Source organism: Hemibagrus wyckioides, linkage group LG26 (assembly GCF_019097595.1).
Source record: "Hemibagrus wyckioides isolate EC202008001 linkage group LG26, SWU_Hwy_1.0, whole genome shotgun sequence".
Lineage (NCBI taxonomy): Eukaryota > Metazoa > Chordata > Actinopteri > Siluriformes > Bagridae > Hemibagrus > Hemibagrus wyckioides.
Genome location: NC_080735.1, coordinates 19894852 through 19911012, shown reverse-complemented (window position 1 = coordinate 19911012; position 16161 = coordinate 19894852). Strand labels below are relative to the sequence as shown.

The following is a 16161-nucleotide window of genomic DNA, read 5'->3' as shown; positions in this document are numbered from 1 at the left end:
ACAGTTGACATATAATATATCCCCACATTTGAGAAATTCTTGTCAGCTTCTTTTGTTCATGACATTAATTCTCTTCTTGTTCCAACCTGTGACTGGAGCGTAACATGCAAATCCTTTAACAGTGTATGTGCAGCTCTAACAACAGTGTGTCACAGTTTATGCACCGAATGCAAATGAGTCTGATTCGATGATATGTAAACAAACAAACCATCTAGTTTAATTTCCGAATTCACGCTCTCATACAGTCAAGAAGCGCAACTACAGGGAATACCAAGGACATTTCAGCTAAATCAAAATATGATTCTCTTAATGAAAAGTGAGTACAGACTGAAGTGTGGTTATTATTAGTAGTAGCAGAACTGTTATTAGTGCTGGTGGGTTGGGGGATGAATGGTTTATTTTCTGGTTTCTGTGTCTTATAGTTGTGTTTTTGTTGATGAATGATAGAAGTGGGTGTTGATAGTAGTGCGGAGGGTAAAGGTGGTGTTAGAAGATAAAGAAGCATCACAAAAGCAGTATTCAGTTCGATAGATAGTGTTTTACTGTTTAATTTCAGTTATCAATCTCTCATATATTAAACAGAGGTGTTTCTATCATCTGTGTTATGGAAAAAGAGTTTAGATTTACCAGTGAATTTCTTCCTTTTGGCTGGTTGATAAAATCCCTGTGCCTCTTCTCTCGACAGACGTCACTGTGCTGTTCCTGACCTTAATTACTGTTCTTCCTAATTCATGTTACAGTAAGTAAAAAGCACCAACACAACTGTATATTAAGGCACATCTCTCTTCTACAGAAAACTGACGGGTTCCGTTGTTTTGTTTTTTTATTTCAAATAATATTTCCTAGGGGAATCATTTTACAGTATACCGGACCAAAGGGTGTTAGCATTTTGAGCAATTGAACGATTCAGGAAAGCATTAGATGGAGTTCTGTGGGGTTTCCATGCTCCATACACAGAGGTGTAAAGAGTACCTGAAAACCATACTTGAGTAAAAGTAAAGATACCTTATTGCAAAAATTACTCCATTACAAGTTACAAGTCGCTAATTCCCAAACAACTTCAGTAAAAGTCTACAGTGTACAGTGTAGGTGCAAAGATGCACTAGTCCAACAGAGATATGTAAAATAAAAAACAAGGAACAGCTGATTTGTGAGGGCTTATTTCCAACAATATATATATATTTTTTTATCAAATCAAGGTACAACAGCCTCAACACAATAGCCTCTTAAGCATGGCAGAAACAGGCTTTAACACGGACTAAACAGTCAAAGTCAAAAAAAAATTTGTTCAACTTCAACAAAAGCTAGTTCTCAAAGTTCTTGGAATTTATTCTTGACTTCAAAAAATCTGGAAGCGAACACCCCTACAGCAAACGTCCGATTCGCGTTCATGTGGCGCAGAACATTTGGCGCATAAAGGCAAATCGCATGTAGTACCTTCAATTCCCAGCAGATGGCAATATTGCTTCTTTTGCTGAAGAAGCCCCAGCAGATAAAGTTGCTGACTTGCCGTGCACAATGTAAGGAGTAACGGTGTCAGTGTAAATGTAGTTGAGTAAAGAGTAAAAGTTGTTTATATGTTTGATACTCAGTAAATGTACAAAGTAGCCAAAAAAATACTTAAGTAAAATAATTAAGTATATTTACTCCAATACTTTACGCCTCTGTCCATATGCCTGTTATAGTCTGATAGTCTGACTTTCCTCTCTGAAGGACTTTAGAGAACGTTTGCAGGATTATAATTCTGAAAGGGTGATTTTTTTTTTCCTTTTAAGGTGTCACTTTGACATTGGCTGAACAATGTCAGGTATGTCTGAATGGGTCATGAAGAGACATTGTGCTCTTGTGCACTGAGTGAAGCACCGAGTTTTTCATTTTTAGCATTAATTAAAAAAAAAACAAAAAAAACCCAAAAGCAATAAGTAGAATTTATCATATTTATTTGTTCATTTATTTAAGTACATTGGTTACTAAAATGAGTGGTAAATAAATTTCCATTTTTTGCATAAATTCATTATCATTGTTGTTGTTTTTTTTTTTAATTTATTAATTAATTTATTTTTTTTAATTTTATTTAGCTAAATGTAACAGATTTAAGGGAAAATCTGCTTTACAACAGGTTTAACACATTATATCAGAAGGTGAGACATTTCCTAATTTCAAATCTAAATGTCTTGATGAACAGGATTGTCATTGAATTTATATGTAATTAATGAGTACCTCTTTATTTGTTGAACAGGATGTAGAAGACAAGTTAAACGAAATCATGAATCTAACGGCTTGTGTAAAAGAGGCTCCTGATCAAGTTGGTCTAACGATGTTTGGAATGGAAGTATTGGACACAGTCAGGGAAGTGGTGTCTATGCTGATAAATTCCATCAGAACCATCAGAAATATAGCTGTCCAAAATTTAGGTATATAAACTTCAGAACACGGTAGCCGCATTTCTGTTCATCATCAGTTCACACTAAAACGATTGTATTTACCCAAAAAACCAATAACCATATGTTCCCCATACTGTGTACACACCATGTAGGGGGTTAACTCAAAAGTGAATATATTTTTGGTTTTTTTTATCAATATAGGTTCTAAACACAGCTAATCCTGATTTATATCTTTCCAGAGGTTCAAGTACTCATACTCAAAAATAATGTGATGCAACTCAACACAAGCAATGAGTCTATGCGTATTGATCTCACAACGATTAAAGATGGTACAGTAGTAATATTTACAATTGCTATTTTTTCTCTTCCAAAGTGTGTTCAAATAAATTCAACTCATGATAGTTTTGTAGTTCAAAGTTTCAGTGAAAAAGTTTAGGGTTAGGGTTATGCTGATCATTCACAAATGCTGCATTTGGCCACATGGAAGGTTGAACTGATCTGCATTTCCAGAACTGTCAGCCCTTACTGTTCCCTAAACATTCAAAGAAATATTATTGTCATTTTTGAGTTCTTTGTCCTCTTCTCGATACTGAAAATCTGAAAAGGTCTGTTAGTTACATGCTTTGTCAATACACTTGCCTTGCATGCATAGAGGTCAATGTCATTTATGGGGTCAGCAAAGCTGGCAAACTTCTGCAGTCTGATGATTAAGGAGGTGAAGAAGGACCTGTTTGAGAGTATCTTCATTAAACTACACTCATGGTAGTATGTTTAACGTTTGATTGTGGAAAAATTGCTGAGACAGGAGAAACCTTTTGACTTTAAAAATGGCCAAGAAGACTATATGACAATTCAGCTTCTCAGATATTCCCAGCAACATCTACACTCCATCATAGGCATGTCATATAACACCCAACTGACTGACACAAACTGTTTGTAGTCTGGGTACAAACAGAAATAAATAAATAATAATGGGTAGAAATAAAAACACAGAAGTGCTCACAGTTCTCAGTTCTCTTTCTCTCACATTTATTATCCACTGGCTATATGCTCATTGCTCATTCCTTCTCCTGATCTCCTTTCACTATAACAGGGCTGACCCACACCCTAAACTGGCACACTTTTAAATGCCATATGTAAAAAAAAAATGGATCCAGAAGCTGCAAAATTGAAATAATCTTGTCATTGTATGATGCACATTTCCATTTTTCTGCAATAATAATAATAATAATAATAATAATAATAATAATGGCAGTATCCAAGTGTCTCTACAGCAAGATGAAAGATGTCACTTTCTGTTCAAAAGTTATACATCTTATTTTTATTTCTTACCCAGCATATGGCCGCTTTAAATCTCTAATAATTATAAAACCATGTATGATGTGTAAATTTTGTTATGGAACTTCATAACTTACTGTGGAATTTAACAAAACTAATGTTCTCTTCAGCTTCAACATCCACTGCAGTGGCCTTCATGAGCTTCACCGACATGGCAGACATCTTTAAACCCAGCTTTTTTGACACAGTTGTCAGAAAAACTGAAACCATAGTGATATCCAATGTGGTGTCAGGAATACCTTTCAAAACCAACTCATACCCCTCCACTCCAGTCAACTTCACCTTCAAACACATCATGGTTACTTTCGAGAATTCAATAAATTATTGCTTTGAAATGTTTTTAATATTAATCTCTTTTGTGTTTAACAATATATATTTTTTTCTCATTTGGTTAGCCATTAAAACCCCAGGCCATCCTTTCTTGTATGGACTTGGAGGCAAACAGATGGGGTACATGTTCCCTTATACAGACCAACAACACTCACACCGTGTGCTCATGTGACAGCTTGACAACTTTAGTGGTCATCAGTCAGACTGACCCATGCATGGTATGAGCTGTGTGTGTGTATATATGAGCAAAATTTACAGTCAACTGACGGCTCATTGTGGCTTCGCAGCTTCAGGGTCACCAGACTTACGCATATTTGGTTTAAAATAGTTTCTGTGATAAACAATTGCTACTAGCAATTACATCTTACTATTCTTATACTGTAGTAAACTGGCTATGAAATATTATATAACACTTGTATGTACTGATAAAAACATGTATACTGTAGTACCAAATAAATTTAACTGTAAATAATGAGAATTATTTAATAGTTCATCATCATCTACATGCATTAAAATATGTTGAACTTAGAAAAAACATAAACAAACTGTTTTACCTTGTAAAATATAGACTGTTCAGTTCACACAAAAATAATCTAGAACGTAATATTTCTCCAGCTGAATTTGACAGAACAGTGTGTAATGGACTTCCTGGAGCAAATTCAGTATAACATACCTGCAGTCTTACCACAGGAGGTGAGAAGTGTTTGGTGCAGTAATTTTCATATTGTAAACATAAATGTTTTTAGGGACAGTAGGAAAATCTTATTCTACATACTCATGTGAGTCTCTCTGTCTGTCTGCTAGACTGTACAAAATTATTTGACCACAATAATGAATCTTGATTCTTATGTGATGGATAAATATTTCGAGTCCTATGGAAATATTTTAATGGATGTCATCGAGACTCTGGTGTCAGCCCTGGTGCAGAAAAGCCATATCATCAACATTTCTCTCCAAACTTTAGGTATAAATCCTGCTTGTAAATGCTATAACACTACAGCTATATCTTACAGTGTAGATTTACATGAATTTTTCCTTTTACAATCTATTGTTTATTCCTGTGATTTCTGAATACTGCTTACTGTTGATGTATTTCTTTCCAGAGCTTCAGGTTATCACAGTTGGATCTCAAGATTTCTGGAAAAACCTCAGTCTCATCACAAGTCATGCCTCTATGGATATCAGTCTAACTGCAATTGCCAATAATAACATAGGTATAGTCATGACCTTTCCATGTTTAATATTGTCCACTGTTGGGATTTCTAAATAGTTAGTGAGTAAGGTGGCTCAAGTTGCCACTGTTGGGCCCTTGAGAACCCTCTCTGCTCCAGGGGCACTGTATCATGGCTGACCCTGCTCTCTGACCCCAAATCCAAGGATGGGATATGTGAAGAAAGAATTTCACTGTGCTGTATACAGTATAATAAGTAAGAAAGTGAGTAAATTAATCACTAAATAAATGATCATGGCTATTCTTACCATACAGTAAAAATGCAGTGGGCTCAGGAGTAGATTTCCCAGTTTAAACACTGAAGAAATCCCTCCTGATTATTTATCATGAAGTTGGATACAAAATTGTAAAAACTACAATGGTTAAGGTGGATATTTGGGTGAAAAAGGGAATGAGGGGATTTTCTATAGACCTTAGCTAGTCCTAACTCAGTTTAGCTGTTTTTATTCCAGGAATAGAGCGCCTTTGATTTCCATTATGTATTAAATACAGACTGCTTAGACATCATCACTGTCTTCTTTGGCAGAAGATTCAGTAACTGTGCTTGTGAATCTCTTTCACCTCTGACTGTTTTATCACCAGTGTTTTTGGTACCTGGGTGTCTAGTGCAAGTTCTCCATTTATTGCAGTTCCACTATCATTCTCCATATCAGACAGCTGATGTTTTAGTGTATGTTTGTTTGTTTTTTAATTTTTTTAAACAAATTAATTTCAAGAACTGTTCAGCAAGCAGATTTATATAAAGTCACATAACATTTAAAGCTCCATTTAAATCAATACTTATGGAAACTGAACCTCAGTGTCATTGACCCTACAGAACAAGCTACTGTGGCCTTCTTGAGCTACACCAACATGGCAGCCATATTAGAACCAACCTTCTTCAACACATTTAGAGACACAGAGAAATCCATTGTGTCCATGGTGGTTACAGCAACACTTCCCAAAGCCACCGACTCCAGCCTAACTAAACCTGTCAGCTTCACCCTGAAGCACATCAAAGTCAGTTATTTTACCTTAAAATTACTGTTGTCTTGTTACATAGATTTTAAACAATAGCTACAGCTCTGAAAAAGAAATAAGAGACCACTGCCCAATCTCCAGATGTGAACCCTATTGAAAACCTCTGGAATGTCATCAAGAGGAAGATGGATGGTCACAAAACATCAAGTAAAGCTGAGCTGTTTGCTTTTTTGCAAATAGAGTGGTATAAAGTTCCCCAACAGCAATGTGAGAAACTGGTGGAGATCATGGAGCCAAAACTCATGCAGATTGGGGTTATTCCACCAAATACTGATCTCTTAATGTTATTTAGCCAAAGCATTAACACAATCTGTTTACAAATGATTTACATTTTGTTTTTTTTGAGTTATTAAAGCTCTGCAAATGCTGCATGATCTTGGGTTATTTTGATGTGTTGTCATTTCCTTTAAATATACACTCTAAATAACAATAGGTATATTTTGAATTTAGGATAAATATTGTCAGCAGTTCACAAAAAATCAAACAAAACTCTTCATCTCACCAATACAAGAAGCTGGAAGAAAGAACAGAAACTGATTATTTTGCAGTGGGTTCTTATTTTTTTCCAGAGCTGTATTTTGGGGGGCTGCCACAGTGTTACTGTTACTGTTACATGTTACTGGCTGTGCAGTGTTTCATGTCACCTCTCCTTCCATATATTCTAAATTGCCCCTAGGTGTAAATAAATGTATGTATGGAGCAGGGTCTATTCCTGCTTGGTACCGTGTCATTCCTGGATCACCACCTAACTATTATAAAGTGCTAGTGATGATTGATAAACAAACTAACTTTTTAATTGTTTATCCATTTCTCCTTTCCTGTTGGCTAGGGGATAGCCCCTGACAGCATTCTCTCCTGTATGTACTGGAGGGAAAACAGATGGGTTGGAAAAGAATGTAATATCACAAAGACCAACAGCAGTCACTCAGTGTGCTCATGTAATCGTGTGGGAACCTTCGCCCTCGTCATGCAGGCTGATCCATGCAAGGTAAGACAGCTGTCTTACCTGTCTCACTGCTGCGTGTGTACAATACCAGGATAGAAATGTTTGCAGCAGTAAAAAAAAAAATAAAATAAAAAAAACACTGAGGACATCATATGAGAAGTATTTGCAATCTGTATTGTGGAAGTTCTTTTATAAAAAATCACTATGGCTTCCCTGATTTCCAACCATCCCCCAAAGAGAAGTCAGTTGGTGAATTGGCTATGCTAAATTTGCTTTAATGAATGAGGGTGTGAATGTGTGATGTGACCTGTGATGGACTAGTGTGTATTGTAAATACCTGCCTCAAGCCCAGTTTTCCAGTAAAGATTCCAGATATACAGCTGTTCTTGAACAAGAGGTAGCAGTGGTTGAAGAATGAATGATTTGTACACCCCACAAGAGCTGCAGTTTTGGAGATGTTCTGATCCAGTCATCTAGCCATCACAATTTGGCCCTTCGTCAAACTCGCTTAAACTGTTACGCTTGCCCATTTTTCCTGCTTCTAACACATCAACATTGAGGATAAAATGTTCACTTGCTGCCTTGCTGCCATGATGAGTAGATCATCAGTGTTATTCACTTCACCTGGCACTGCTCAGAATGTTATGCCTGATTCTAATTTTAATTTTTTAATTTAGGGTGTTTTGACAGGACAATGCATATTGGACTTCCTGAGTATAATTCCTTCTGAAATTCATCAAGAATTACCACAAGAGGTAAGACATGCTAGTTATTATTTCCTTCAGTGTAAATATAAGTGGCTTTTTGGACCACATGGTAATTTCATTTGTATATGGACTCATGGATATCTCTCTGGCTGTTGGCTAGATGGTGAAAAAATATTTGACCATCATAATAAATTTTACAACTCTTGTGACAAACGATGTTTCTGACCGAAAGTATCTTGCGTCCTATGGAAATGCTGTATTGAATGTAACTGAGCAACTGCTGTCTACACTGGTGAGAAAAAGAGATGCTTCCATCAACATCATCTGGTCTCTCAAGGATTTAGGTACAAAAGCTCTTTTTTAACATAAAGGCTTTTTTTTTTTCAAATCTTAAATTTCTTCTACTAGCAATTCCATTGTAGAGAATACTTTGTTTATTTTGTTGAATTGTTTTGCTTTGACTATATTCCAAACTGAAGACAACTAAAAATCCACTGACTTTATATCCTTAGAAGTTACCATTGTGGCTGCACCTAATACTTCCTCAAGTAATATTCTTCAACTGAGTACACAATATGTTTCTATGGATATCAGTCTTACTGAAAGTTCAATAAACAACAATGGTATGGTAGTAATCTTTTATTTTATAAATAACAGATTAAAATTTGAATATAATAATAATTAATATTAATGTAGTTTACTGTTACTTTTTTAATGTCTGGTTTAAGAACCTGAAACTAAATTTGCAAAGGCTGAGCATTATTTTTCAAAACAGTAGTTGATACAATCAAATGGCTAGGATAAATAATAGCTAGCAGTAGTGGGTAACACTGCTTTTGTTATTAAGAATTCTATAATAAATGCAATCCTTCAATATTAATTACTGTATTTTTTTTTTTTTTTATTTTAACTTCAATATCATTATAACTTGAGGACCAGAGGCTGTGGCCATCATGAGTTACAACAATTTGGCAAAAATTCTGAAGCCTACCTTCTATAAGACAATTACAAGCAGAAATAAGACCATGATGTCCCCTGTGGTGTCTGCTATTCTTCCCAAAACTACCAACACAACCCTCACCACACCGGTCAAAATCACCTTCAAGCATATTTATGTAAGTCTTGAGCCTTTGTCTCATCAATTTTTTAATAAGCAATTTTCAGATTATTTGAATTTCTTCTCCACTGCCTAGGATTTAGAACCTAAAGGCGTTCTCTCCTGTGTGCACTGGATGACAAACAAATGGGTTGAAAAAGGTTGTAGCATCATATGGTTTAACAGAACTCACACAGAATGCTCTTGTGATCACATGTCTATGTTCACTCTCATCATGCAGACTGACCCATGCATGGTAAGAAATCAGTTTTTACACATGCACACTAAACCACACATTAAGCAGAAAAGAAATATCGTAGTTTGAAAATGCAAAAAATAAAGAGTTGTTCATTCATTTATTTTTGCTGAACTCAAACTTTGGTTCCTGTAACCAATTCAATGAGGTTTTCATAACCCACCATCTTTTGGAAGATCTGAGCTCCTTTTTTGAGCACAGAGCGTCCATTTCACCATCACAGACCAGTAAAGTGAACATAACATTGCCGTAACACATCTCATGCTCTCTTTTATAATCAATTGTGAAGAAGGACTTAATTTCCCTCAGCTCCATACTGGTCAATCCTCCATCCTTAACTGCATCTTGATATCCTGTTCATAAAAACCTCAAACAGGAAAGGAGATAAGACACATCTTTCCTGGAATATGACAAACACCAAATGGTATAAGAAAAAGATCAGACAAATTAAAGGATTTGGGATTAATTTGGAAGTAATTTTATTGGTCATAACTTTTGAACCATGTGTTGCTGGATTTCCTGTGTCGAGATGAGGTCAGTGGACCATGTGACATTAATTTCTACCTAATTAGATTATCCATCATTGTGGATTTTATTTTGATTTTCTGTTTGTTTCTCTTTATTCTGTTCTGTACAAACCTAGTTTAACTGTCACCTAATTTGGCACATATCTACTTCAGAGTAAGCCTTATATAAGCACAAAGACATTGTGTGTAAATTCAAAGTGGATATATGCACTGCAAGAATATCACAAAAGCAAGTGTGTGTATATTCAGTTGTGCTCAAAAGTTTGCATACCTTGGGAGAATGTGCAAGATGTGTACCATTTTTTAAAGAAAATATACGTGAGAAAGCAAAACAAATTTATTTTATTTCTTATAGGACTCAAGTTCATAACAGAATGGTACAATCATCAAACAAAACATGACAATAAAGAAAATGAGGAAATAATCCCTGTTCAAAAGTTTGCATATCTTTAGTTCTTAATATCGTGTATTGACCCCTTTAGCATCAATGATGGCATGCGGTCTTTTGTAATAATTGTGTATGAGATCATGTTGGAACATCCAAGAATGTTCCATGCGCAGCTTTCGTGCTGTAGAATGCAAATGGTCTGCCAACTTCCTTGTGCCACTGGAGCTCACACAGCCCCAAAACATAAGAGATCCACCAGCATGCTTTATAGTGGGGATGGTGTACTTTTCACTGTAGGCCTTCTTGACTCCTCTCCAAACATAGCGTTTATGGTTGTGACTATAAAGGTCAGTTATGGTCTCATCACAGAAGTGGTGAGAACTGTCTGTGCTGTTTGGAGTACTAAAAGCGGGCATTTTTGTGGCATGGGCACTGTAATGGCTTTCCCCTGGCAACTCGACCATGCAGGTCATTTGTGGTCAAGTACCTCTTTATTGTGCGCCTTAAAACAACACCACTTTTTTCCTGAGAAGCCTGCATTTCTTTCAAAGTTGTTTTTCTTTGCATCCCAAACAATTCTGTGTATCAACCTGTGTGTTTATAATGTGGGCAAACATTCAGAGATATATAAACTTTTGATCAGGGTTGTTCGGGTGATTTCAGTCATCATTAGGTTTTAAAAAGAAAACAAACAACTATGTGATAATGACTTCACGTGACCACTAACCTTAAATAAGAAAAAAATCTTTTGCATTATTAGTCATATTTTCAAATAAATGGCAATGTTTAGCAATTTCTTTCAGGGTAAACGTTTGAGCTTGTGTGTATATATATATATATATATGGCATAGTCTCAACACTGTCACTGTTGCCAACTGGACTATTTCTTTGCAGAGTGATCGTCTCATGAACATTCTGATTGCAGTGGCTATAATAGTGGGACTCGTATTCCTATGCTTGTCTATAGTGACATTTGCCATTTATTCCCGGAACCCAGTGACCAACACAACTCTGATAAACCTATGCATAAACCTCCTGCTGTTTCACTTACTCAGCCTGATCAGAACTCTTTTCCTGACCAACATTCGCCCCCTGGTGAGTTTTACAACATCTCTAGGGCAGAGGAGTTTAAGCTTCAAAAGAGAAAAAAAAGAGAGACTGGTGAGGGATATGTTCATAGCTGCTATAACATTCAACCGATAATAGGACCTTACTTGTTTGACAGACATTAAAGGTAACTATACATGGATAAAACATATAGAGTTGGTCATTTTGTTATCAATAAGAATATGAAATAGTTGTTAATAGTACTGCAATTGAAACATTTTAAGGTGGTAACAATATCTGCAATTTCACATGGCTGTCATTATTTATTTCTATTAATAACATCAAAAGTGCATGCATCCCCTGATAGCTGGTTATGATCTGTCTATTCTCTCTCTCTCTCTCTCTCTCTCTCTCTCTAGCAATTGAGTGAAGTGCTGGCTGGATTCCAGTGGTTTTTTTTAATGTCTGTTTTCGTGTGGATGTTCATTGAAGCTGTGCTGCTCTACATCTTCATGAAGAATCTTTCTGAAATCAGATCAAACCAGGAGGAAGTGTTTAGCTGGAAATGGTTAATTGTGATTGGATATTTTATTCCACTTGGAGTACTGGCCACTTCTGGTGTAGGCTTTCCTAAGGCTTCCATCAATGAAGAGTGAGTCTGACTTCTGTTTAACACACAGTTCAACACACAGTTCAAATCAGGCTTATGATTTCAGATGATGTCAGAAAGTGTCAATTAATTTTCTATAACAAATATATATATAAATATAATATAATAAATAATATAAATATATATATATGTATATATTATTAGTTACAACTCATGGGGACTTTCACTGTTTTCATTACTGTTTATCATTGTGTGTCTAGATGCTGGTTTATGGAGGATGAAAGTTCGAGCTTTATTTTTGCAGGTCCTGTTCTTTTCACTATTACAGTAAGTCATTTTTTTTTATTATAGCTAGTAGCAACTGTCAGATGTGGAGGGGGTTAATATTTTTTACACACATCTTTTATTTTATTTTCCCTGTGCAGTTAAACCTGGTCCCCTTACTTGTTACTGTTATCATCATGATCTTCATACTTAAGAAGCTTAAGAATGAACTCCTTCAAATGAGCTCCTCTGCAAATAAGAACCTGATCATATGCCTGATGATCAGGAGCCTGACTCAGTTCATTATTCTCATTTGCTACTGGATACTCCTGTACATTCCCAGCAAGAACGGAGTTTTATATCATGCCTTCCAGTTCCTCAACTCCCAGCAGGGCACCTTCATCTTCCTCATCCACTGTGTCCTTAACAAAGAGGTCAGCACCTACCCAAGAGCCACTTAGCTGTCTCACTTAATGTTTTTTTTTACCTTTCTGAACTAATGAGGTACAATAGAATAAACTTTATTAGGAAGCAGAATCTTAAAACAGAATGTGATTTGCTTTTTGTGTTTGCATTTATTGGACTATTTTTTGCTTCTTTTAATCCATTTTCAGGTCAGACAGATGTACAGAAACTATCTGCATTCCTTCTGCCACTCCAACAATCCAGAAACAGCTTCATGAGTGTCATTGGGCAACCTGAAGAGTCACAGGATAACTAATCTCAAGCTTATACTGATATTCCTTATAACTGTTAAAGAATGAAATTAAATGTCGAAGAGCTGCTGTTCTAGAAAATTCATGAATAATTTTACAGCACTGTGGTTCACTTTAAATAAAGAGGGCTAGCATGTGCTGATTATGAGAAGCTCTTCTATTCACACTATGAACAGTTTTAAGGTTTCAGTAACTAATTCAATTTTCAGAATTCAAATTCAGAACTGATTAGGCTAATTATAAAGGGAAAAAACACTTAGCGGTGAGATTTCTGACATCTTTAGGGAGACTAACTGTTTTTATTAACAGACTACAGTCAAGGTGAAGTTCAAATATTTCCAGAATCTTTGGTAAATATTGTATAATATCAGTGTGTTGAAATAGACAATTGTGGTCAGAATTAGATGCAGAAAAAAACCCCATTTAAAACCCAGCAATAAATTGTACAGTATATAGACTCAGCAATATACATTTTAATTCTAATTTAGTTTAGGTAACTGTTTTATTTATTAGTTTGACTTTTCAAAATATTTTATTTTTTCTTTCAATGGTAAAAGGTCTATTGTCCAAAAAGTCTACCAACCTGATATATTCTTCTATACTGTAAACATTTAATTATTTTATGAATAATTATGAAAAATAATGTCATGTAATATTTGTTTTTTGTAGTTTATTGTTTGATGATTTGATGATCATTCCCTATTCCAGTAGCACTATAAATAAAATAAAATTATATCTGAATAATTTGTGTGACAAATGAAGAGCTGTCTATCTTCTTATTTCCTAACCTGAGAATGAAAGTACACCAGACTTGTACACGGTCAGCTGCAGGGATTGGGTGAGGGATTGTTTTGACATCTGATCACACAGATATTTACCCCAAACCACCATGCCAAATGATTTGACCATCAGATTCAGTCTTTGATCAAACTTCTAAACATGTTAATGGTCTCATTTATTTTCAATGTCCAGTTAGATCATCTGACCAGACCATTTATACTTACTGATGCATGCATTCACTAACTCAGAGCCTAAAAGCCTTGGTTTGATGCATCTATAGTAAAAATCGCCCTTTGTGTGCACTGCTTATTTCTTTGTTTAATTTAAAACAGACCTGCTTACGTCCTTGGAACTTTGTTTATGTTTAAATTCTATTTTGCTGTTGAACTCCTTCATCAATCAGGAGTCACATCATTCAGCAAAAATGATGCAGATTATCAGATCCTTTCTGCTGATGAAACACATTTTATAGAATGTAGAATCATGTCTCTGTTAGACCCCAGGAGTTCATCATTCCTTATACTCTCCAAGACGTGTTTTTTTTTCACCCTGATCATATCTACCACTTCTCTGGAACTCAGAGACCTGTATATGCAAAAGCTGCTTTGCTGCCAATCTGACAATGAAGTATCTCATTTTAGATTCCAAATGCAAATGATTTATAGATTTACAGATATGCAGACAAAAATAATGTTCCTATTTCATTTGGACCTTCATTCACGCACTCACTCGCGACACCAGCAGCAATATTCCGATGGACAACGAGTGAATATTTAACCAACAAACATTGCAAAATGATTCATCTGTGGAGAGGTGAGTATTTTACTGATAGACTGATAACCTGGGTGTTTCCCTTTCAGTCTTTTTATATCCATTGCTAAAGGGGAATTTTACAGTTAAAGGTTATTCGAAAATGTGAAACATTTTGGCTTTTCTCTACACATGATATAATTTCTTACACTTTACTCTATAAAGCATGTGTGTAAAGAATGTCAGCAATAAACTCATTTCTGTGTCTCTCCACCAGGAATCGTTGTTCTGTTACTATTTACAACATGTGATTCTCTACTTTCCAGTAAGTAAATAATAATGTCATAACTCTTCTCAAGAAACAAAAGGGTTTAATTTTTTTTAAATTAATTTTCATATTTCTTGAGAATAATGAAAAAGAAAACTTGAAAAAGGATTTATTGATAGTTTTCTGCACATCACTTTATTTTTGCTTTTCCAATTGCTGCTGTCAGATGTATACACATGTTTACGAACAAATAAGTATCTTTATTTGCACTCAGATCCACACTGACTGTATACTGGTCAGCGCTATGTTATGTATCTGTCTCATAGTGTTTTGTATTGACTGTTGGATTGTCTCTTGTCTGTTGTCTGGCCCTGTTGCACACATGCATTTTATGTCAAAAGGTTATTTTTTTTGTTTTTAGCCCTTAGTTCTGTGTTGTCTTATGTAGTTCTGTGTCTTTTTGTAGCATCAGGATCAAGGAGGAAGGTTTTTTCAATCCACTATGTAGGGCATCAGTTATAATTAGTCAGAATGACAATTAAAGCTTGTAATAATTTTGTAATAAACTGAACTTAATCTGAAATCTTAGTCTTGCCCATTTTGCATTTGGCATCTTAGAACATTTTGCATCTTGTATCTGATTCTTTTCAGAAGCAGGTTTTCACACTTGTAACTAAAAGCATTGCTGATTAAACCTGACTAAAACCTGATAGAGTCATAAGGCATTATATGTATTATATGTAAATGAACTCATCACATTCAACAGCCAACTTAATGTGTTGCTCATTTATGAAGAAGATGCACATTGTTGCTTTGCACCTTTATAATTTCATTTGCCATTTTTTGTTTGTAATTGTTGGGGTATTTACACTTATAACATGATTAACAACAAAAAAGAACTTTAAAATATTCAGGAAAGAAAGAAAGAAAGAAAGAAAGAAAGAAAGAAAGAAAGAAAGAAAGAAAGAAAGAAAGAAAGAAAGAAAGAAAGAAAGAAAGAAAGAAAGAAAGAAAGAAAGAAAGAAAGAAAGAAAGAAAGAAAGAAAGAAAGAGAAAGAAAGAAAGAAAGAGGGTATAATAAAAAATTGTTTAATAATTCACTCTTTTTTACAGGTGTTGAACTGGCATTGCTTGAAAACTGTGAGGTATGTTTGACTGAATAATAAATAACCAATAAACCAATAAACACTGTCCAATTCCTTTATGTATTGTTGTATTTTCTACATAGTATTTGACTCCTTAATTTATTCATATTTCACCCAATTTCTTACAACACATGTTTAGGTAAAATGTTTAGAAAAAAATATAAGCATAAAGGCATCTATTATTGCAGAAAGAGATATTAATATGCAATCATTTTTGCTGTAGCTTGATTTTGAAACACTGAAGATCTTGAACCAAACCCAGAACATTACATACTTATCAGAGGAGGTGAGATGTATTTGGTCATTTCTTTAACATGAATATAAACATATTCACTGACAGGACTGTCATTGCATTTGA

The 16161-nt window shown here is 35.0% G+C and overlaps 1 protein-coding gene and 1 long non-coding RNA gene across 2 annotated transcripts; both read left to right on the top strand.

Annotated features, from left to right (window-relative positions):
- The first annotated feature begins 214 nt into the window (after positions 1–214).
- LOC131346879 (uncharacterized) lies at positions 215–13442 on the top strand. The gene is made up of 23 exons (XM_058380615.1): positions 215–316; positions 686–739; positions 1776–1807; positions 2079–2141; positions 2240–2414; positions 2624–2713; positions 3833–4020; positions 4118–4270; positions 4668–4745; positions 4857–5016; positions 5156–5266; positions 6101–6282; positions 7133–7291; positions 7927–8004; positions 8117–8300; positions 8469–8579; positions 8896–9071; positions 9150–9308; positions 11118–11318; positions 11690–11922; positions 12141–12207; positions 12306–12578; positions 12759–13442. The coding sequence occupies exons 1-23, from the start codon at positions 298–300 to the stop codon at positions 12825–12827; spliced, it is 3015 nt and encodes a 1004-aa protein (XP_058236598.1). The 5' UTR covers positions 215–297; the 3' UTR covers positions 12828–13442.
- Positions 13443–14350: 908 nt separating this feature from the next.
- On the top strand, positions 14351–16152 carry LOC131346959 (uncharacterized). The gene is made up of 4 exons (XR_009203679.1): positions 14351–14453; positions 14668–14715; positions 15772–15803; positions 16027–16152. It is a non-coding gene; the product is annotated as an uncharacterized LOC131346959 (long non-coding RNA).
- The last annotated feature ends 9 nt before the right edge of the window (positions 16153–16161 follow it).

Bases quoted from the DNA above. Each gene is read 5' to 3' on its own strand.
- LOC131346879 (XM_058380615.1), top strand. The intron at 1,808-2,078 runs GTATGTCTGAAT...AATTTTATTTAG, and splicing joins CATTGGCTGAACAATGTCAG to CTAAATGTAACAGATTTAAG. The intron at 9,309-11,117 runs GTAAGAAATCAG...ATTTCTTTGCAG, and splicing joins TGCAGACTGACCCATGCATG to AGTGATCGTCTCATGAACAT.